Here is a 23,216-nt window from a genome sequence, read left to right as displayed (position 1 = left end):
CTGGTGGTGAGAACTCCCAGGCAGCTCCTCTCCCACTCCTAGCAGGAAAGGTAGAACAGGGTGAGGGTGAACCCACCAGGAGGCTGGGGGGCAGCCGGGCTCCCAACGGGGAGCAGCCAATGGAGTTGAGACTGGGTTCTTAGCTCCCCACACTGCCCCCTTAGGCTACCGGAAGCGCTGCTGCTGAGAATACGTCCCACTCCAGCCCAAGGATGGCCACCTGAACATGTAAGGTAACTAACACAGGTTGACTTACGTTTCTAGTAGAGACATGCCCAGCAGCTGGTCTGGCTTCCCTGGCTCCCCAGAGCGAATGATGCTGAAAACTCCCTCCTTCCAGCCACACGCACAGCTGCAGAAACACTAGCAGGTGACGTGGTAAGAAAGCAGGGTAACACAGAGAACTCGGCTCTCCTGCGTAAAGAACGGCCCCTGGAATTTTGTGGCAAGAGTAGTTAAAATGTCTCTTTATTGATATACAAATCCAGTAACCTTTAAACCAGCAAGGAGAGAAATTAGTAACGGAAACACAGCATGATATCAATACAGCCTATAAAATACACAGCATGAGCAGAGAACAGCACACCTTCATTTGGTGGAAGTGGGACCAAAGCTGCTCCAACTATTAACAGGGCTTCTGTGTCTCCAGAAACACGCTCTAATTCCAAACACTGTAAGAGACAGGTGAGACAGCTGCTCCCCACCAAGGCTGGCCACGTGGTACAGCATCTTTGAGTTACTTGGAGCTTTTCTACATTCCGAGAGGTCAAAGCATTTGTACTCTTAGAAGTGATCCATCAGTGGAAACACTCTCTCTTTGGAATGGGACAGGAGCTGGTTTGTAAAGGCTGAGCAATTAGGTTACTAGTTGATTGTGGCTTTCTCCCACATCAGCTGCATCCAATACACGACATTCATAAGCATAAGGCACTAGAAACTGGTGAGATTATACACGTTTTCACGGCAGAAATCTCCAGTCTTCTGCAGGAAAAATGCCGGCACCTGTTTAAAAGTGTTTAGGTTCTCCCAGCTCTATCAACCTGAACCTTGGGGAGGGAACAGCGCAGATTGTTAAGGAGGACATTTTGTTGGACAAACAAAATTAAAGTGCCACTGAGAAGGAAAATCAGAGTCACCCCCAAAAGGGATGTCTAGTTCTCGGGGAGGTTCTGAGGGTGTTGTACAAAGTGCAACTCTGGAGGTGAGCAAGGGAAAGCAGACGTGCTTGACTGCACAGCTCAGTTCCCTGAAAAACAAAACAAAAACAAAACAAAACAAAAAAAAAACCAAACAGTGCACCAGTAGCAGTGTGGGCTGCCCAGTCCAAGCAGCCATAACAGAATGTTATCCAGAGCCTGAGCTGAGGATCAGGCAAAAAGGAAGCAGCCTGCTTACAAAAATGATAATCCAGTCAAGGGAGTTTTGAAAACATTTCACTCGGCCCGTTAGCACATCTGACGGCAAACTCCACATTCCAGAGGGAGCGGCACCAGCAAACCCACCTTTGCTATGGAACTGAGAGAAAACTGCACACCTGGGAGCCAGTCTAGAGAGACTTAGCCCAAAGGAGTAAGTCTGCTTCTCTCCGGCAGCGCTTGCACCCTTACGCTCAGAGGATCCCATGCGACCAGACCTCTTTTAAACTTTCTCTGTAGCCGTAACAGCAGCCAAGAAAGCCAGTCAGTTTTGGACCCTGGAGAGATGAATCTGCACTGACACTTGACCCTAATGGGGCAGAATCAGAGGCATTAATGCAGCCAACAGCAGTGGAGGAGAAACCGACTTGGGTCCACTCCAGGGGATTCAGCTGGCTCTCACATTTAAAACATTCTGTAGTGCAGAAGGGACCATGACCATGCCCCGAAGAGATGCAAGAGCCTGGCACCGTCTCTTCTATGCTACAAATCGAACCGTGCAGTAGGAGTGTGCTCCCTGTGTCACAGAGGTGGGCGTCAAACACAGCCTTGGCAAGGCCAGTTGTTTGCCGTCGTTCGGTCAGGAAGACCTCCAGAACCTTCGTGGTGCACCAACCTTCTCAGGTGAGCCATCTTAGACAGTAACTGTCACGTAAATATTGCACACTTCACATTTTGCAATACACCAAGTCTGCACATGAGTAACGTACTAAAGTGAAGTATTTAAATGTACAGGCATCAAGAAACAAGAGGTTACCTGCATAAGCGACGTTGGCGAAGTTTACATTGCTCTGAAAGCCTTAAATCCTGAACGCGTTTAAACAGTGGAGCGTACAGCAATGCGACACTCAGATGGAGAATTTCATTTTGTTTTCTACATGCCAAAAGGCAATGTGGCCCTGCCATGAAAAAATTCTGCGGCAGCAGATGCATTATTCTTTAGACAAAGCACCTTAATGAAAGTCACAGTGGTGTTTTTCTGTGCTCCTTAACTGCACAATTCCTCCTGTGAAAAAGTGCTGCTGCTGACAGCTGCTCAACTATGGAAATCATGGACCTAACTGGGAGTTTCGCTATTAAATTCCCACACCACTTCTACACAAATTCTGATTCTGCAGCAAAGGAAGAACAAATACTCTCTCGAAACTTCCATTCACCGCCTTCAGCATTTGCTCCTCATCAGATTTGTCCTTTGCTCTGCATGTACATGATCAAGCACCCACAATGCGCTGCCTGGGCACTAACAGCTAATATAAAGTGTTAAGGCATTAACACACTTCTAAAGTGTTCCTGCCTCCTGCCTGATTGTGCTCGCTGAGGACTATGACTGTAACTTTTTCATGTTCAACTGTCTGAGCAAGTTTATTCTTTAACCCAAGAACAAGATTTTATTTCCTTTACCCCAACTGAACTAATTTAGCTGAAATGATATTAGGTTTTCTCCTGTAACAAACAGAGAGCAAACACAAGACAGGCACACACCTGTATGATGACTGAAGAGAGGAGGTTAGAACTGAAACCCCTTCCCATATTTAGACAAACACATGCCTTCACAGGCATTATGAGAAATATTAGAACCACCACCTGCAATGACAGAAACCTGAAAAGGCATTAATAGTTTGCTGTACCCACCTGGCTTCTGTTTTAAAATAAGCAAAACACTCTTGCATATGCATGCATGGGCTCAGTTAGATATTAGTGTACACCACTATTATTCACAGGGTGTCTAGCATCATAAATCTGCATGGCGCCTTACAGAAAACAGACATGCTCCCTTGACCGAGAGACCACGCCGACTATTAAGGACGAACTCAGGAACTCACATCGGGAAGAGAGGAGTGAGAAAGGGTAACATGCTGTGAGTGATGGGAAAAATGAGACTGCGACACCTGAGAACAGAGAAGGGCAAATAATAAACAGATGGTGGGTGGACAGCCAGCCAAGATAGCTGTGATGAAAGCAAGGCTCTGAATGCAGAGCCATGCTGTGTGCCATTGGCAAAGGGACGTCCCTGCAAACTTGGGGCTGGGTGGTGGGCAGTCTGAGAAGCAGCACAGGGAGAGGAGGTGGGGGAAACAAAGGGAGGATTCAGCAAAGAGGAGAGCGGGCAGAAGGTGCGGTGCAGGTGGAGGCAGAGTGTGTCATCCTGAAACTGAGGAGTTTGGATTGGACGCAGAGACCAGTAAAGGGATTGGGGGTGGATTGCTGGAGCATAGGAGAGGACGCACAGTGAATAGACTGAAAAGCAGAAGCAGCTTACAGAAATCACAGAGAACAAGGCATGAACCAGGAGCTTGGCAGGACTGCAGATGTGTTACAAAGGGAGAAGCAGCCAGACTTGGTGAGAGCTTGGATGAGAGGAGGGCAGGACATATAGGAGTCACAGGTATCAAAGGCTGCGAGCAGTGTGATGTGGAAGCAGGGAGGGGAGACGGAAGGGGAGAGGTTAAGAACAGATTGAGCCACGTTAAGTTTGATGACATAACTGGACATGCTAGAAAAGTACTGGGCAGAGGTCTACCTGAGAGTTTTCCATCACTTTTGTGCTGATGAGACCATGGCAGCCAATGAGATCAGTCAAGAGGACAGTGCTAGAGACGAGAGAGGACAGGGGGTCCTGGAGTGACAGGGCTCCAAAGGGAAGCCTGAAAGAGCAGCCAGCCCTGCAGCGACCCAAGGGACAGTCCAGAAATCGAGGAACAGAAGTGTTGGCAGAAGCGTGATCCACAGGCATGTATGTTACAGGATGGGGAAGGACGGGCAATTAGTATGAAGAAGGGATTTTTCCGTAAGATGTTTCTTTTTGTGGGGGCAGATTCAGAGGAATAGAAAGGCTGGAGGCCCACAAGTGAGAGGTCAAACAGAGCAGGAAAGAAACTGAGACCCCACCGACCAGTGGGTAAGCTTACTGATGAAGGCAGGGGCAATGAGATACTAAGAGAAGGAAACAGGGCCATGGATGGGATTCTGTAGGGCACAGGGAACAGCAGTACAGCTTGAAGGCACAGGAAAGGGAGCTGAGGACAAACGGGGATAGAGCACGGAGGGAGGACAGGACAGAAGGTTCCACTTTTCACTGGCCCGGACCGATTGAAACATGAAAACTTCACGGATTTTACCTCCATGGCAAGGTTATTTATTACCAACACTACCTTTCTGCAGCACCTGGTGGAGACCTCCAGGCCCTTCACAAACACTACGCTTTGGAACAGCGCACACCACACAGCTCGCTGGCTAAGTCACAGTAAGTTTTACAGGTAGATGCTGGTTTACAGTGGGTGGTCTGGAGCGCCTCTATGACAAACGTAGGTAGATTTTGCTGAGGAAAGGCAATTCAGACATCCTTACTCATTTATCTTCTCGCCTCAGGGCCCTGGAGAATGATCACACTACCTTCAACTGAGGCATTATTGTGATGGAGCAGACAGAAATATGATAGCTCTGCTGAGAGGGGTGGGGAACATGCTATGAGCCAGCAAACATAGCTGAGACACTTTGCCACCCTTACCAGCAGCATAAAGTTCTGCATCTGCTGTGCCCAGAGCCCCACAAGTTCAAGGACTCAATCTTGGGCTCGCAATTCTAAACTGCAAGTGGCCACAAGCAGGCTGTTCCCAAGGCTGCAGGCTGGCCCCAGCCAGCTGAAACTGCAAGACTTCATCCCTTCCTCTGCTCTAGTTTCCAAACTAACACCACACTCCAACGCAACCCTAATGCCTGGTGTGTAAGCCAGTCAAGGGAGCTCGCTCCAACATACAAAGCAAAACACAGGAGAAAGAAGGAGATGCCGCAGAGTAGGTGACAATACACAGTGCAGCTGAAACAGATGGCAGAACCGAGTGCCTCGGTCCTGGCTGGAGATGGATGTTTTCATGGAGAGTAAATACTAAAAAAAGGTCCCTGTGCAGGAGTCAAGCGCACAGGTGGCTGTTCACTGACTGAGAAAAATCGCTCCCTTCCAGGAAACCCCCGACACAATCGGAAACGTACCCAGTGCTCTTCTGTCACTTCCGCAGCTTCGTGGTCAATCCTCTTAGACCCGCTTGCTGGGAGGCAGAAAGAGGGCAGCGATGGCCTGGAGAACATCAAAACCTACCTGTTGGCTGCTGGTCATGAGAGGGGGCGTGTTATGTTTCGTGTGGTGCTCGTGAGGTAGCGGACTGTTCTACTGACCTGCGCATCTCTGAATTGTGGATTGCAGGATCTCGGAGGAACTGGCTGGCAAGAAGGAACCCCCTAAGCTGGCCCTGAGTGCACCTTATTGCAGGACTGGCCACCTGCAACCAGCAGGTGAGGTCACACCAAAAGGTTCAGACAGGAAACCAGAGGTATATGCCAGCAAACACTGACTGTTCTAGGCCTTAGGTAGCCAGAGGATCAGAGGGGCTCAGTCCTTGAGACTTCACTTGAACCTCTCTCAATAGCTATTGGATTACAACCTAGGGTTTCTGGAGGTGCTTGCTCAAATATGGGCTTTTGGAGAGAAGTGAAGCGTGGGGGCCCAGCATGGGAAGGAGTATGGGGGTGAGAGAGTCTAGATGAGGGGTTGGAAAGGTTTGAAAAATTAGCTCTACACTGTACAAAGGATAACACACCCAAAAGATTTACCAATGGGAAGAGGAGGAGGAGAACCGTGTGGGTTGAAGAATGAGGGAGATGGTAGGGAAGGCGAGGAGGGTAGTGACAGGCGAAGGGGCCAGGTGGTTCTACTTCCCATGGTACCCACTGAGTTCCATCTCGTCCTTGCGGCGGCGCTGCGCAAAGAGGGAGCTGAAGGGGTAGAGTTTGGCCTTGGCCTGGAAGCGCTGCCCAGCGATGTCAATCTCATATTCGCCCCGGTTGATGAAGTCAGGTGTCACAGCCAGCGCCTCCCCAGTCTCCTGGTCAAAGTTGTGCACGAAGCCCAGGCAGACGTGCCGTTCCAGGGTGTAGCTGTACGCACTGCTGGTGGTCTTGCCCACGTAGTGGCCATTGCGGTAAATGGGCTCCCCCCACCAGGGCCAGAGATCAAGGTCCGTATCATGGTCCTCCAGGATGAACATGGTGAAGCGCTTGTACACGCCCTCCTGCTTCTGCTGCATCAGCGCATCCCGGCCAATGAAATCAGTCCCCTGGAAAGAGAAGGAAAGGCCAGCTGGTGAAGGGTACGTGATCTGAGCCAGACTCAGCTGTTGGATTTTAAGGGGCAGATGCTTAGTGATAACAGGTCAGCCTAGGGCCATGCCACATGAAATCACCCTCCACTGAAACTGGTCCCTTCTCATTCGCCAAGGAACAAGAACTGATAAGATGCTCGTATGTTCCAGCTTCCTTCCTTTTCCGCTTCTGAACTGCATTAAAAAGGCAGAAAACTTGCAAACATGTGGCGGGTGCGGTTAAAATTAATTTCACATTCAGCAGTATTCCTGGTTCCAGCAGTCTCCTGCATTTTATTACAAATAAATTGCTGGAACTGGCAATACCACTAAAAGCCAAATGAGCACCTACTGTGTTTTCCTAGTACTACACTCAGTGTAAGTAAACACTGTGGATGCCACAAAGATGTGATCTATTCGCAGGTGGGAGGCACAACTGTCAGCAACAGGGAGGCATGCAATCGCTATTAACGTGGGCTTGGTTCCGGGATATGGCAAACAATATCGAGAACTGCTCCCTTACAGCTCTGCCTTCTGTCTGGCCTCTTAAGTGTTCTCTTCTCTGCCAAGCCCTTGTTTTCACTTGATTGGGATGCAGCCCTTTACATGTTTTGTCAACTTATTCTTTTAAAAGGGTGGATTTTTGTTGTGCTTAGTTTCTCTCCTGTGGTCTAGGGCCACAAGCACTTTGTTGGACATTTTAAGGACAAAGCAATCATTCTCCTTTCCCTGGATTTGGCTGGGTAATCCTCTTAGACTTCTGTAGTAGCCACTGACAGCTTTTCTGTACTGTGAAATTAATTTGGATTAAAGTGGGGTGTGAATGTAAGTGTCTCTCATTCCAAATTAGCTTAATCCTCTTCCAAAAGGTGTTAATCATGAGCAGCTATTGTAGAATCACACACGCCTTTCCCTACAATCAGACGACTGCCAGGTGTTTCACAAAGATGGGCAGATTGGTTGTTATTCCCACTTCAACAACAGGTAAATGGGGCACAGAGGTTCACCGACTTGCCTGAAGCCACAAGCAGCAAGAAAAAACCCAGGTCTCCCAACTCACAGGTTTGTATTCCAGTGACACTGCAAAAACTGCCATATCTGCACTCCAAATCGAGCAGGGCCAAACAAGCTCTGGGGAAGGTTCAATCACAGAATCACACGACTGGAAGGGATCTCAGGATGTCATTGAGTCCAGCCCCCTGCTTCAAGCAGGATCAACCCCATCTAAGTCATCCCAGCCAGGACCTTGTCAAGCTGGGACTTAAAAACCTCGAGGGATCCAGCACCTCTCTAGGCAATGCATTCCAATGCTTCCCACCCTCCTGGTGACATAGTTCTTCCTAATATCTAACCTACACCTCTCCCTCTTCAACTTCAGACCATTACTCCTTGTTCTGCCATCTGACACCACCGAGAACAGTTTCTCTCCATCCTCTTTAGCGCTCCCTTTCAGGAAGTTGAAGGCTGCTATTAAATCACCCCTTAGTCTTCTCTTCTGAAAACTAAACAAGCCCAAATCCCTCAGCCTGTCCTCATAGGTCTTGTGCTCCAGCCCCTTAATCATTTTTGTTACACTCTGCTGAACCTGCTACAGCACATCCACATCCTTTTTATACTGGGGGGCCCAAAACTGGACACAATATTCCAGATGTGGTCTCACCAGTGCCGAAGAGAGGGGAATAACCACTTCTCCAGATCTGCTCGAAATGCTCCTCCGAATGCACCCTAGTATGCCGTTAGACTTCTTGGCCACAAGAGCACACAGTTTACTCATATCCAGCCTTTCATCCACCATAAACCTTAGGTCCCTTTCCGTCGTACTGCTGCTGAGCCAGTTGGTCCCCAGCCTATAACAGTGCTTGGGATTCTTCCACCCCAGGTGCAGGACTCTACACTTCTCTACACACTCCTTCCTTCTGCACCAGCTACATAGCGCTACTCTGGCCTTTGGAGACATCAGCTGCCCTCCCAGTGATACGGTTTGAGGGTAGGGTGGTGCATGCTCCCAATATTGTGACAAAAGGAAGCCCAGAACGAAAAGGCTGGTCAAACCATTCAACTCCAGATCCATGGGAGTTCCTGGAGTCACTAGTTTACCAAGAGGGCTTGGACCCCTGCAAATGGGACAAAATCAGGCATTTGACTACCTCTCACACAACTGAGACCCTTATCTGTTATAACCAGTCGCTGGCTGCTAAAACATGGGGCTATCATCCAAGTTCTGAAACTAACGGTCTCACCAGCACTTGAAACATCACTCTGATCGCAATCTACCCCGCCGCAAGAGCAATTATGTATGGAAGATCTCTGCAAGTGGCTCAGGCTTGGTGCTCTGGGGCTTCCCGGTGCTGTTGAACCGACCTCAAATTCTGTTCGTTGGTCTGTGCTGGCAGCATCCAAAACTGCCACACTGACTTAAGATTAATTAGAAACTGGACAGGAGGCTGGTAGGAGAAAGCTGAGCAATGGGCCCAATGCTGCGAGGTGCTGGGTGCTCTACCTGGAGGGTACAGCACGTTTGCGTCTCTTCAAGATGCAACAGAATCAGTCCTTTGTACGGGCAAAATGTTTGTACTCACACAAAGTTCCCCGCTTCCCGTGAAAATATTTGCATAGGGGTCTACCCCACTGAAGGGTAATTCCTGTCAGAGCAGCATTGCTTTGCCTTCTCCATTTCAAACCTGTGCATCCTGTCTGTTCTCAGACACAGTACCTTGTCCAGCTTCACCCGGAATTCACGTCCACATTCCAAGGGGGTGGTGAAAGCATCCAGATCCTGGCCCCAGAACGCGAAGAACTTTTCAATGCGTAAGCTGCGTAGCGCATAATAGCCAGTGTTTCGGATCCCGTACTTCTGTCCAACGCTCATCAACTCGTTGTACACGTGCAAAGCATACTGCATGGGAGGAGGAAATATCAGGGTTACAACACACGCAGCATCAGAGAAGTTAATAAAGAATCTGCCGTACCGCCAGGCAGACTCCAGTACCTGGTCCGCCTCCAGAGCAATGCTTCCCAGGAAAGGGAAAGCCTGCACAAAGCAGGGAAACTCCTTCCTATCCCTTGCAGAGATCAGCTCATACAGTAAAGACAGAGATTTGGTTACCCTTAGCATCGCCACAAATAATGGACATCAAAATTCTGCAGCCATCTTTAACATCCAGCCACAGTATGGGACATGGATCCTCCATATCAGTGACTTCCACAGCCTGACTGCACACTTTAGGGAGCAGTATTGTCCTTTAGTTGATTTAAATTTTGCCAGCAATGACTTCCATTGCATGGCCCATTCTTCCCATGATTGGCTTTGAATAGCATTCCATTCCCATAATCGTGGGCTGAATATGCTACAGTTTCCCTGCTCCCACTTCCTTCTGTCGCACAGTTTAAGACCCAGGCCTTGCACTGAGATACCATAACTCCCTAACAGTATTTGATACTTTACGTGCATTATAAGCACTTCAGCAATATGATTTGAATTCCAAGGGCTGAAAATAATTACATTTGGCCCAGTAAACCCACCTTTTATTCACATGGCTAAGTATTCACTCTAGCAGTCAAACACATTCGACCGAATGTAAGGCAGCATTAATGTCATTGCCAGAATTCAGAGCTTCTAGCAAAGGCACTTAGTGATGTTATCCGGTTAAAATATAATCGTATACATCACTCCTGCAACCACTCATATATTTGCAACAAATCTTGAATAAAATGGGCCAGATGAGGTGCCCATGAAAAGCTTACAGTTCACTGGTTATGACTGTGCTGTGTGCATGTACGCATCGTATTTGAAGTTATGACCTTGGTTCTGTACTTGCATTTCAGTGTGTTTGGTTCTGAGCAGGACCAGCGAAGCACTGGCTTGCCTACTGGGAAAGGACTACTCAAGTTGACCAGAAGTATTTGACTGACAGTGGACCTTGGGAGGTGTCAATCCATATCTGATGAGCTCTCCTGTGAACATTCAAAGCTAGCATGGGAGCAATGGTTTCCACCTATAAAGAACTCAGTCAGGTATGGACAGGTGACTTGCCCGTGTGACTCCAAACACCATCTTGTTGCTTTGCTTTTCCACGAAGAACAATGGGATTGCCTCCACAGGCCGAGGATATATAAGGCCCTGGAAACCTCTCCATTGTGTCTTCAGTCCTGCTTTTTACCTCTGAAAGAACTTTGCTGCAAACTGAAGCAGTAAACAGGGGGCTCAACGACTCATCCAAGATGCGGATGGACTCAAGAAACTTGACTTCAGCCACCAGTTTATTCCATCACCGCTACAAGCCTGAACCAAGAACTTTGCAATTATTGTATATACTTGATTCCTAAAACAATTTTAACTCTTATCATTTTTCCTTTTTATGAATAAACCTTTTGATTCTAAAGGATTGACAGTGTTGATTTTTGGGTAAGATTCTGAGTTATAAACGGACATGGACATCTCGTTGGTCCTTTGGGATCAGAACCACCTCTTATTTGATGTGTTTGATTTCCACACCCTCTTACCTTTAAAGAAGCATTATTGGTAGTGACATAGGGGACCTGGAGTGTCTGAGGGAGTTGCTTGTATAACTTTTCCTTGGCAGCGTGGTGAAATGGAAGTTTTTCTTTGCGACTGGTTTGATTCTTCATAATGGAGGAACCTCAGTTTTGGGCAAAGGCAGCCCTGTCTCAGATACTTTCAGTAGTGTGTTGATACACACTTATACTCTTCAGGCTATAAAATACCACTCTCTGTGCCAAGAGGGTCAAATGTAACTATACTCACCACAAGCAAGAAAGAAGCCAACTCATCTTTGCAGTGTTAAGAGGGAAGAGTTAGGTTTGTTTTGATTAGCTGACGCTTATAAACCACTCTACCTCTATCGGGATGTACAGCATGAACCCAGGTTCTCCTGTGTGTGTCATGCTCATCACACGGATCCCATTTGCATAGCCCACACTCATTTCCTGAAAGAAAAGGGGAGTTAAAGAGAGAAAGGCAAACTTCAGACTGGACCACGGCAATTCAGATCCACAACGAGGACCGCTCCCAACCACCACACACACAAACCTCATGGGCTAACCCTTCTCCCCTTCCTAACTTTAGCTCTCCCCTAAAGCAGTGTTTAATTCAAATGAAGAGAGGAGGTCAGTTCTCGTTTCCTGCAGTTGATGGGTTCCAGACACTTGCTACTTGCACTAACATATCTCATTAGAAAAGCCATAAATACTGGCTCTGCTGGGAGAGATGATTTGCAAACACATCAATACAGGAAGAGTCGTATCTTCCTCACAAGCAGTTTGAGGAAAACGTCCACATTCATATCACTCATAAATACTGGCAGGGCTGTGAACAGCCACCTCTGATGTTGCGAAGGACAAGAGAGTGGATCTGATGGTGGGACAGGAGAGGCATAATTCACATTGAGGTTATTAGGGCCCAGGGCACGCGGAAAAATTCCTTTGTCCGTGGGTGCTCTCCAGTCAGATATATCTGAGGATACATGCTGGACGGGCTCTTAACAGGATGTGTATGTGGTTTTGGAAGCAGAAGGGGAAAAGTTGTGGAACATCCCTGAAAAGAGACACATCTAAGAGTACAAAAAAAAGAGAGTCCGCCAAAAGGATCTGGGCATTTCAAGCCATGCATTTGTGCACTACACAAGTGCCTGTCCTAATGGCTCAAATGCTGACACGGAGTCGCTGATGGACACCAACCCCTCACTATAATTATCATAGTTATTCCCACATTGTAAAAACAACAAGTAGCCCTGGGGCACCTTGTAGACTAACAGATATTTTGGAGCACAAGCGTTCGTGGGCACAGACCCGCTTTGTCAGATGCCCAAACTGTGCCATTGTTCTGCCAGGCTGCGCAGGTCCTTTCGCTTCAGACTTACTGCCCGATAGCTGCACCCCTCTTCCCCGCCCCCCCGGCTCATAGACAAAACTGCCAGAAATGGCAGAAATTTTCAGACAATTTTTCATTGAAAACCTAACCAAATGGACTATATTTGGACCTGTTTCTCAGACATTCTTGCACGTGTGGATGCATTCAAGGTGTTTTGGATCTCAGAAACCAAGAGGCATGACAGATTAGCGACTGCAGTTAAACAATGATGAAATAATTCTAGTGCAGTCAAATGAAGTTCGAGCAAGATCAGGACAAAGGTTTGCAGTCTCAAGACAAGTAGGAGACTGTACAACTCAAAAGCATCTGTTGTGCCTCTGAATACTAACAAGCAGGGTTGTTAATGCCACAGAAATTGATCTTAGGTCCCACCAATGATGGGTGACTTCAGATTTCATTAGCGGGAAATATGTTGAGCTTTTATTAAGAATGACAACGATGAGAGTAAAGTCCATTTCAAAACAGTTCTGCTATATATTTGGTAAGCAGATTTTAAAGGGAGGTAATATCCACAGTATGTACAGCTAAGCACCCAGTCCACTTACTCAGCAACCGTAAGAATTTGCACTCATCTGTAAACACAAGTCACCCACCTTGCAAAAGAGAGAGGGGAAGTGTTCTGGAGTCACTGGGGCATAGGATAATTCTGACAGGATGTCCACTGCACGAGGGCCAATCAGATTAAGAGCTAAATGGAGAAAGAAAAACCGGTTTTCTGCTATTGAGTACTCAGACGGATAAAGCAGAAGGGTTCCAACCTGGCTGCATGCTCACCTTAACTTTTTCCAGTCTCTGATTTCTCTCTAAATTATGCAGCTGTTGTTAAGGAGCAACAGTCACAAGATTTAGAGAGATTCGCAGAAAACAGAAATGGGAAATTGATCTTCTAGGGATCAGATAACAGCTTTCTTGGGAGCCTGTGAGGAAGTGGAAGGGACATCCAAGCTTATGCGTTTTGGAAGAAATTATTGGAACTATTCAGACACATTACTGGGTTCAAGGTGACCATTCAGGAAGGAGAAAAGACTGTGATGGTGGATGGACAATACAACTGACTGGTCTGCAGTAACAGTCAAAAAAAGAAGCAGCACGCAGAATTTTAAGGCATATAGCCACTTTTGCCTCTGCATGTCTTACCTGTATATTTCCAGGTTACATCCTCCAATAGCAAGTTACTGTCATTAGGCATGTGCTTTCTGAGCCAGGCCCAGCAGTGGACTTGCTGGTCAGTAGGAGAAATCATGAAGAAGCTAAAAAGGAAAAATAAAGAAATTAAAAGCAGAAAACAGTGACTGGATGGTCCCCAAGAGAAACCATTTTCTTCCTTCTCTGGGATGAAACACCAAGACATAATTTGCTGAAAGATGAAGCCAGGAGATATAATCCTCTGAGCAAACAAGAACAGAGACAAATCATTTTGCTAAGCCATGTACCAAGTCACTGTCGCGATGGGAAATCCCAGTCTTGTGCTGTTATGACTGCTGGTGGTTTATTCAGGTACAAGAACTGGGCTAGAGATAGAGCCAATTGCTAAAAAAACACACCAGGCAACTCAAATATTTTGAGGGCAGTGCAAAGAAAACTATTCATAAGTCTATGCAGCCAAGATTCTAGCTACTCCAATAAGTGGTTTTATTCCCTAAGTACGTACTCATTTCTCTTAAAACTAGAAAGCCCCCTCAATCTCAGTACGTCTTGGCGGTTCTTGATATCAGTTTCCGAGGACAGAACAGGACAAAATTTGATACAGTAAAATGAATGTTATTTACATTCACGTCTTTGAAGACCTAATACAGGATGAACTTCTCTAACCTGGCACCCATGGGAAATCACTAGTGCTGGACAACAGAATTCGCCAGACCATGGGAGGTCAATACTGTCTAGCAGCATTACCAACACTTCCACTGCTTCCTGGTGTTATAGAAGACACTTGGGGGAAAATTACACCACAGAACACTGACAGCCAGGATTGGTGGCTGGAAACAAACTTTATGGGACCACAGGAAACTTGGCCCCACCCATAAGCGGTCATCCGGCTAACTAAAATCATGCCGGATTACAGATGTTGCACAATCAGAGAGTGCTGGACTAGAAAAGTTCTCCCTGTACAACTGTATCTGGTTTAGTGTCTTTTACACAAAGTGAGCCCCAGCATGCACTACTGAGTTAGGTAATACAGCTGAAGAAATGAGTAACAGCGGGGAAAACTAGGAGGGTCACACAAGTGCTTTCAGTTGGTATTTGAAAACAGAGCATTGATACAGTGACATTATAAAGAGAAACGTCCCAGACAGCAAGAGCTGCAAAGGAGAAGGATCTCACAATGACCACAGGGAGACTGTGAGGAGGACAGAAAGCCAGCTGATGCTGACAGGAGGAGGAAATACAAGCTATGCAATGCAGACTGGAACAAATCCATTAAGAGTTTTAAAACTGAGGGAAGGTTTGGACTAGATCATAAAATGAACGGAACTCTCCAAGCACTGGCCCATGTGGTTATGTTACATTATGTATCTCTGGGGTGGAAGCAGTCAACAGAAGATTGCAGAGGCTACAGTCAGGAGAGCTGATGGTTAGGGAAGTCATACTACAACATGGAGTTAAATAATCAAGGAGTGATCAGATGAGTGAGGGTTCAGTACAATTAGGCTGGCAGGGCGGCCTAGAATCCAGCGTGCGTGCATTCAGTCTGTGCTTTGCTGAGCAGACTTTACCTTCCCTTTCAAAATGACCTAGTCTAAACAGGCCAGGCACATCCCTTTAAAACCATTATGGCCTCAGGACAGAAAAACGGTTTTCCCCTTATGTTGACTTGTTACAGACCATCCTTCTACTGGGCCAGGAAATCAGAACTCTGGGTGGGTGGAGAAATCACATCCATGGCAACAAAGGACAATTAGAAGAGAGACAACTGAGAAGGGACATGATAGGGGTTTACAAGTACCTAAAACTGTTAAAATGAGGAGGTAGAAAAATTGTTCTCCTTGGCCTCTGGGGATTGGACAAGGAGCAATGGGGCTTAAACTGCAATAAGGGAGACAGAAAAACTTTCTGACTGTCAGGGTGGTTAAACACAGGAATAAATTGCCACTGGAGGTTGTGGAATCTCCATCACTGGAGATATTTAAGAGCAGGTTAAGTAGGCATCTGTCAGGGTTGGTCTAGATGGTGCTTGGTCTTGCCATGAGGGCAGGGGACTGGACTCAATGACCTCTCGGGGTCCCTTCCATTTCTAGCATTCTGGGGTGCTATGAATTCAAAGGGGAAGAAAATGAAGTTGCTGCCCTATCTGCAATAAGAGGCACTACAGAAATGAAGATGAACAGGAACACAGGACTGACCGTTAAATAAGGATGCTGCTATGCAGACTTACCTGCGCTTATTTAACCGTGCAATGCTGCAGTCATTCTCATACCCTCCTCCTCCATTCAGCATGCCCGTGTGTACAATGTGCCCGACTGGCACATCCAGGTCATTCGAGAAGAGATACTGCAGAACCTCCAGTGCCTGATCCCCCGTGGACTGCATGGGTTGAGATCGGGGTAGCGGGGGTCAGGCCAGTTGGCTGGGCAACGTAAACTCAGGGAGGCCGTTCTACAGAGCACTGCAATGGGCTGGGCTAAGCCCCGGTGCCCTGCAGGAGGCCAGGGGCTCTCTCTGCAGCAGTCAATCAGGACCCAGCAGGCTGGTATAAAGGCAGCTGCTGGGCTAGGACCTGGCAGTTCCCCTCAGGAACTTGAACCAGGCACATCTCCAATCTGTCTGGGAGACCAGCAACACTTTGGACAGCTCCAAGAGCAAGCTGAACTTAGATCTGGGCAAGGCCCAGGCCCGGTGGCAGAAGACTGGCCACAAGTCTAACCCAAGGACTGACAGCACTGTGGACAGGGCTCATCAGATCCTAGACCCAGAGTCTTGGAGACAATCTGACGAAAACCTTCCACGGCACTCCTTTGCCACAGAGGGGTGGTCACAAGTGGATGGTCCCCTTTTTACCAGCACCCGTGATTCATCCCACCAAAAGCCTCTCCATTCATGATGGTAATTACACAGATAGCCAAGGCTTCTCACACAAGAGCATCCGAGAATGGTCAGAAAGCTAAGTCTATTTGTTCTAATTACTCATGTCACAAATGTGCTAAATTGGAGGTTCTCAAATTTCATTGCATCATGATGTCCTTCTGACACCCAAAATGACTGCATAACCCTGGTTGCTGGGGGAGGCAGAAGCCTGAGCTCATCCAAGCCTTCAAGGGCTAAGCCCGCCCATCCAGTGAGGAGGGCTGTAACCTGAGCCCTGACACCCAGGGCTTGCACTTCAGACCTGAATCCCAGTTAATCTAACAAAGCCCTGGTGACCTCATTAAAATGGGGTCATGACCCACAGTTTGAGATCTGCTGCTCTAAATCAAACCACAAAGGGCAGCCCAAGCAAATACTAAGCATACCATCAGAGTGTTACAGGCCTGTCAGAAAAGCTGGCACTGATCATATACTTCCTCCTCCTCAGTATATCCCCAACGGGGCACACAGCAGCAAACAGTCCCTAAAGAGCAGCACTTGCCAATCTACCGTTGTCACCCCGACAGTACTTACACTTATTTCAAACTTGGTAAAAGATGACATATCAATTACACACACAGCCTCCTTACAGCACTTGACCTCTGACCCCACAATGTCAAACCAGTCTGGTTTGTAGAAGGTCTTGCTCTGGTCCAATGCCAGTAGATCTAAGGAAGGCAGTAATCAAGAGGACAATTCGTAAGCTGACTGCCGTGATGCATCTTAAAACAGCAGAAATGCTCTAGGTAGAGGAGGATATGATCTCACCTTTCCCTGGTGGGACAAAGTACTTGGGTCTCTCAAATCCATGCTTCTCCATCCATCTGGCTCCCTGGGCATCCAGGCGGTCATAGAGAGGGGAAGTGCGCAGCTGCCTTCCAGTCTGGAAGTCCCAGCGGGGAACCTTCAGATCATAGATCAGGGCTGTAATGGTCAAAGATGGCTTATCATCAGCTAAATCCTCTCACCAGCTCCCCTCAAATTCCATGCGATGCTAGCTGGGTGCATGTGTCACGGGATTTAAACACCTGAAGGAACCACTACACTCATCCAGTCTGATTTCTTGCCTAGCACAGGCCACTGAACCTCTCCCAGTAATTTCTACATCAAGCCCATAACTCCTAATTGAGCTACAGCACATCTTTAACTCTAGATTGGATGTTTTTTTACGATCACAAGAGATGGAGGACCCACCACATTTCTATGTAAGTTGACCCAGTGGCTTAAGTTTGCATCTTGTTTCAAGTCTGAACTTATCTAGCTCCAACTTCTACCTTGTCCTGTTTGATTACACAGCATGCTACTGTGAGAAATCACTTCCCTATTCAGGCCCCAGGGGACGGCGACCAAGTCACCTCTTCACCAACACTTTGATGAGCAACATAGGTTGGGCTGCTCCTTGCTCTCCTCTGTGCTGCTTAGGGCAGGTGCACAGGCACTGACGACAGTGACAGGCCACAGGGGACTCTGGGGAAACTGAAGTTCATTCAGGCCAACAGGAAGGTCACGAAGTTGTTTCAGGAGCCATGTTCTTATGGCAAACCTAACCCCCTGAATCCCACCTTCGCCCTCCGCTTTTCCTTCCCCAAAAGGAAGCACAATCGCCTCCCAGGTCACTGGGGAAACCCTCCCCAGTCAGCCTAGTCTTACTCCACGCTGCAACATCAATACTGTAAGGGGCACGTCTTCTGGAGAGAAGAGCCGTTCTTCTCTCGGGCCTTTGTGCATTACCTCCACCCATAAAACATTCCATGGGCCTAGGACGAGTCTTCCCTTTGTTTTTTGACCACTGCAAGGATGATCTGCCAGTCACAGCACAGTCGGGCTAGGTATTATGAGGCAGGAACTGCTTAGGGCACCTTGCCTAGCTCCTTTCCTTACAAAGGGTGAGCAGTACTGTCTTAAAAAAGGTGCTGCCTTGGTTGCCTAGGACGTATCTGACCAAGTGGGCTCCAATCCACAAAAGCTTATGCCCAAATGCATTTGCTAGTCTTTTTTGCTGAAACAGACTAACAGAGCTGCCCCACTGAAATAAATATGTATGTTTACCTAAACCTAAAACCCTACCAAAACAAGGCACTCCACTGAAAACCCCTTCTCCTCGGGGGAGAGGATGAGAAAACCACCTATGACAGAGGTTAGTCATGCTGCTCAATGCACCGTGGGCGGATACAGATACTATGGTGATAAGTGCAGTATAAGAACCTGTCTAGACTAGACTAGGGAGCATCCTGGAAGGTAACTTACGCATTACTTCCATGACACGGTGACGCAGGAAGGTGCGGCTGCTCTGAAGAGCACCAAAGCGCTTCAGGTCCAGCGGCCAAACGTTTTCTGATGGGCAGCCATTCACCATCCACTCAGCCAGGTACCTGATCAGAAACAGAAACCCTGGAGGACTTGGATATTAGTTGGAAGCATCATGAAGAGGAAACTAGCTCTGCAATCAAGGAGTGAGGGCAATTCAGGTACCAGGACTTTTTGTAACAGCTAGCGGCTCGGAATAAGACAATTATGATAACACAATTACGATAACACAGTAGCAGACTTAAAAGTAGCTATCCTACAGCAAAGAAATTTCAGGACCAGACTCCAAAGAGATATTTCTGAGCTACAATTCATCTGCAAATTCGATGCCCTCAGCTCTGGCTTAAACAAAGACTGCGAATGGCTGGCTAAATACAGAAGCAGCTTCCCCTCCCTTGGTGTTCACACCTCCAGATCAACTGCTGGTAGTGAGCCTCACCCTTGCTGACTGAGCTAACCTTGTTATCCCCACCCTTGCTCTGGCTTATTTATACCTGGCCCTGCAGATTTCCAAGACCAGCGTCTGATGAAGTGAGTCTGTGCTCGCAAAAGCTCATGCTCAAAACTTTTCGGTTAGTCTATCAGGTGCCACAGGACCCTTCGTTGCTATGATAACAGACACCGCTGAGAGATTTCAGCCTAAAACAAAGCCAGCCACCAGATAATGGAATTAACTTCCCAGTACAGTGAAATTTACCACACAGAGCAATGGGCACAAAGGACACGCTGCAAGTGAAATTACAGAGATTCTGACTGCTAGCGCTGCTGGCATTATACTAAATCCTTAGGCTACACAAAGCAGAGAGTGCTGAAGAATGTTTAATCTAGGGTTAAGAGGACATTTGTTTTCCCATCCCTCGGCAGGAGGCACCTTCCAAGCTGGAGGTTACATTTGGCCATAACTCTGGCAAAGACTTGGGGGCGGGGGGTGGGAGGGCGGGGCGGGCATACGCCAGACAATCGTCAAGTCAGAATGACAAAGCTAAACAGAAGGAGAAGCCGGAACTAAAGCAGAAGAGTTCACCCCATTCAGCTGGCAGAGACCAGAGCAAATGGGTTTGAAATTAGCCCTCAGAAGGCCTAAGTAGAAAGCCATCTTAATGGAATGTCAGACACAGACAACATGAAGGGACAAGTCTGGTTCCATCCCCAAATGTGCAAATAGGTTGCAGATCTTACTGTAATGGCACTATGGACCTCATTACCATAGAGGAAAAAAAAGGAGGATTCCCTTTTTTTGGGACTCATCTGACAATTAATAGCTACTGGACCCAATGGGCACCAAATCTGGATACCAACAACCACCGCAGAAGAAAGCAGGGATTGGGGGGGGGGGGGGGGAACAACTCATCCTGGGGCTGAGATGGCAGGAAGGCTCCTGGACAGCAGAAGACAGTGTACGGACACAGAGCAGGGGTGAGCAAACTTTTTAGAGCAGGCCCAAGTTTTCATCCCTGCAATTAGCAGCATCCCCCCTGCCCACCAGTTGAATGTCATCCAAACCAAAGGAAATTTCGGTTATGTTCGTATGAAAAAACCCCCTTACAGCACGTGTAAGACACTAAGTCCATAGAACGTAAAAACTTTACTAACTGGCATATAAATGTGAATAAATGTAACATATTTCAACATGTTTAACGAGACAGATGAGCTGGAGACCCAGCAGCCGACTGCGCTGTGCACCCCCCTTAGGAAATGTCATGTCCCCCAACCCAGGAGGGGGCCCGCCCTCCACTTTGGTCACCCCGGCATAGAGGGTGCTGAATTAGATCAGGGTGCCAAGGTGGAGATGCAGTAGGAGAGGGGGTGAGAAAGGACTGCAGTGAGGGGCAACCACCTTTTTTCCCCCAGGACATGATTTACATCAATCTGGCACAATTCCCACGTGTGTGCAAGTCTTATCTATCAGGGCCCCCTCAAAACCCTAGCAGCTGGCGAAGGAAGTCTGGGGAAGTGTGTCTGGGGAATAAATAGTCGAGTCTCCAGATCTGGGATTCTAGCACCTTTCATCCACATTTAACTCATTAGTATAGTAGAGCCGCAATTTAACCAACTGATCGAGAGGAATGGGCGTCCGTTAATGCCAAAAGTCTGTTAAATCTGAATGGTTTGTTGTACTGTACAGCACAGTATTCAACACAGCCCCAGCCTGCCCCCCTGCCAGCCTCCACCACAAATAAACGTCAGCGACTCACCAGAGACACCAGGGCTGGAGGAACCTTCGGACTGGCTGGAGCTGCCAGGCAGCCCTCCCACCAGGAGTGGGGTGCGTATGCGTGGGCAGGCGTCATTTGCATATGTGCCTCACCCCTGGTGGGAGGAGTGTGTGGTGGCCCCAGTGACTCGTGGGCATTTATTTATTTATTTATTTGGGCTGGGGGGGGTGTCCGTTATTTCTAAAATCTGAGCCAGATAAATTGAGGGTCTGCTGTATTAACAGCACAAGGTACCTTAGCCCCGACATTTTTAGTGAAAATTAACACTAGAACTGTCCAGCCTGGGGGAGGCTGCCCTGCAGGTCTAGGATGCAGGCAGCACCATACAGGCAGTGCACTCAGCCTGCACACAGGGCACAAGGCAAGCTGAGTTGTGCTCAGTATTTATTTCTGCCAGCTGGGAAAAGGAACAGGACAGGGGGTTCCTGCGAGGATCCTCACCAGCAAGTCAGCCCTTGACATGAGGGGCTGAAACCTCCCTGACTCAGGTTGCTCTCAGCTACGCACAGGCTCCCACGACCTGACCCACAGTTTTACTTATGCAGAATCTGAGCATCACCTTGTGGTGCACAAGACCCCACTGTGCCTCTTACACATTACTGGGGAGCCACTTACTTGCCTGCTCCTCCACCAAAGGAGGTGCCAGCGGAATTCATTCCGGCCAGGACGAAGTAGCCCTGTACGGAGGGCGATTCTCCCATGATGCATCGCATGTCTGGAGTGAAGGATTCTGGGCAATTCACGAGCTGCATGATCTCCAGAGCCTCCAATCCTGGCATCCTCCTCAGAAGAGAGCTCAGCAATGGCTCTAGTCAGCAAAACAAAACAGGACGCACAGTGTACGGGAGCTACCCCTTCATCCCCAAAACAGACATGTAAACCAGGTCATTCACACCACGACAGACAAACTACATGCTGTAACATCTTAACAGACAGTAGCACCTGCCATGGCACAAACCAGCCATGAAACACACTTTCCTATGCTCAAAATTCAGCCAGTGGAAGCACTAAAAGGGTCACTTTTTCATTCATGTTCCCTTAAACACGTCAGAAGAGGCATGAGGCTGCCCAGGCACATGAGGGTTCCGGCCTGTGAGTAAGGGGTCATGATTTTCACCAGAGCGCTGTCTCAGAGGAGCTGGTGTCAGGTCTGTCCTTCCAAACAGAGGTGTCACAAGCCAGCTGATGCTATAAGGCAAACCAGGCTCAGCCTTGTCTGTGACCCAGAAAGAAGCCCTTTTTCTCTCACCTCCCACCCCGTTCCCAAGTGATTGTGATATGGCAACAATCAGAAGTGACCCTGTAAGGATAAAGCCTTTTCCTGTAGCCATATTGTAAGTCCTAAGGCCTTTATCTGCAGCTGTAAGCTAAAGAACAGGAAGTTGCATCCTCGTATTCTATCAAAAGTACATCTTCGTGTCTTTTTTTGTTTTTAAGGTCCCCCGCTTCTCTATTATCTGTATGATCTCTGGTTCTTTAACTGTTTCTGTCTACTGCGTAATTTGGCTGGGTGAAAAATCAAGATGGTGGGGTAGGATTGGTTAGAGAATGTTTCTACAATACGTTAGGATTTTTTAGTAAAATTTTAGTAAAATGATTGTTTGAGGTACAGCTAAGCAAGACTCCAGTTTTACTGTGCAAACTGGGATCCAAAAGGAAGTTCTTTGGGGAACCAGCTCAGGAAACAGCTCACAGATCAGAGCTGCCAAACGTCAACACTCTGCTGATGACACTGTGCAGAGAATGGAGCAACTCAGATGGACCTGATCATGACAGTTTACCTGCCTTATTGGGACTGGGCACGGTGAGCACATTGTATGCAGAGCATGTACATTCCGTTTTGGTGATTGTTTATAAACAGAAGTTAAGTGGGATATTCCTGTGTCAGGCTCTGCCAATGGTAAAAGATGCGATAAAGCCTCAAAAAAACTAAGCTCTAAGTACACCTGAAACAGGCTTAACTCAGGGTCCAGAGGAGTAGAGCCAGGAGCCCGGGGTGTGGGGGATAAAAAGAGGTGCCTTTTACCTGGCACCGCAGAAATTGGGAAAGGGTGTGTGGGGTGGGGGGTGTCCTTGATCAACTGGGAACCACAGGAACCAGGTAGTAGTGGGATGGCCTGGACCGTGTGGGCAACAAGGGGTAGGGTAAAGCTGGGTGTCATGGAGTGTGTGTAACAAAGAGCTTTGTGTG

The 23,216-nt window shown here is 47.8% G+C and overlaps 1 protein-coding gene across 10 annotated transcripts in view; it reads right to left on the bottom strand.

Moving 5' to 3' along the window:
* Positions 1-446: 446 nt before the first annotated feature.
* PDPR (pyruvate dehydrogenase phosphatase regulatory subunit) overlaps positions 447-23,216 on the bottom strand; it is a 40,731-nt gene continuing 17,961 nt past the window's right edge. For 5 of the 10 annotated variants that reach the window (XM_075008406.1, XM_075008408.1, XM_075008407.1 and 2 more), the window contains 11 exons: positions 21,641-21,833; positions 18,750-18,874; positions 17,271-17,426; positions 17,037-17,170; positions 15,814-15,962; positions 13,578-13,690; positions 13,034-13,128; positions 11,408-11,497; positions 9,264-9,446; positions 6,142-6,526; positions 447-5,490 (listed from right to left, as the gene is read on the bottom strand). In XM_075008406.1, the coding sequence (XP_074864507.1) occupies positions 5,420-5,490; positions 6,142-6,526; positions 9,264-9,446; positions 11,408-11,497; positions 13,034-13,128; positions 13,578-13,690; positions 15,814-15,962; positions 17,037-17,170; positions 17,271-17,426; positions 18,750-18,874; positions 21,641-21,833 (1,694 nt within the window). In that variant the 3' untranslated portion in view covers positions 447-5,419. Of the gene's footprint in view, positions 6,527-9,263; positions 9,447-11,407; positions 11,498-13,033; positions 13,129-13,577; positions 13,691-15,813; positions 15,963-17,036; positions 17,171-17,270; positions 17,427-18,749; positions 18,875-21,640; positions 21,834-23,216 lie in introns of all 10 variants that reach the window. The other 5 variants (XR_012647427.1, XM_075008410.1, XR_012647426.1 and 2 more) reach the window with 5 other exon arrangements.

This window comes from Carettochelys insculpta, chromosome 14, assembly GCF_033958435.1.
Source record: "Carettochelys insculpta isolate YL-2023 chromosome 14, ASM3395843v1, whole genome shotgun sequence".
Taxonomy (NCBI): domain Eukaryota; kingdom Metazoa; phylum Chordata; order Testudines; family Carettochelyidae; genus Carettochelys; species Carettochelys insculpta.
Note: the sequence above shows the minus strand (reverse complement) of the source record. Positions and strands in the feature narration are given on the sequence as shown.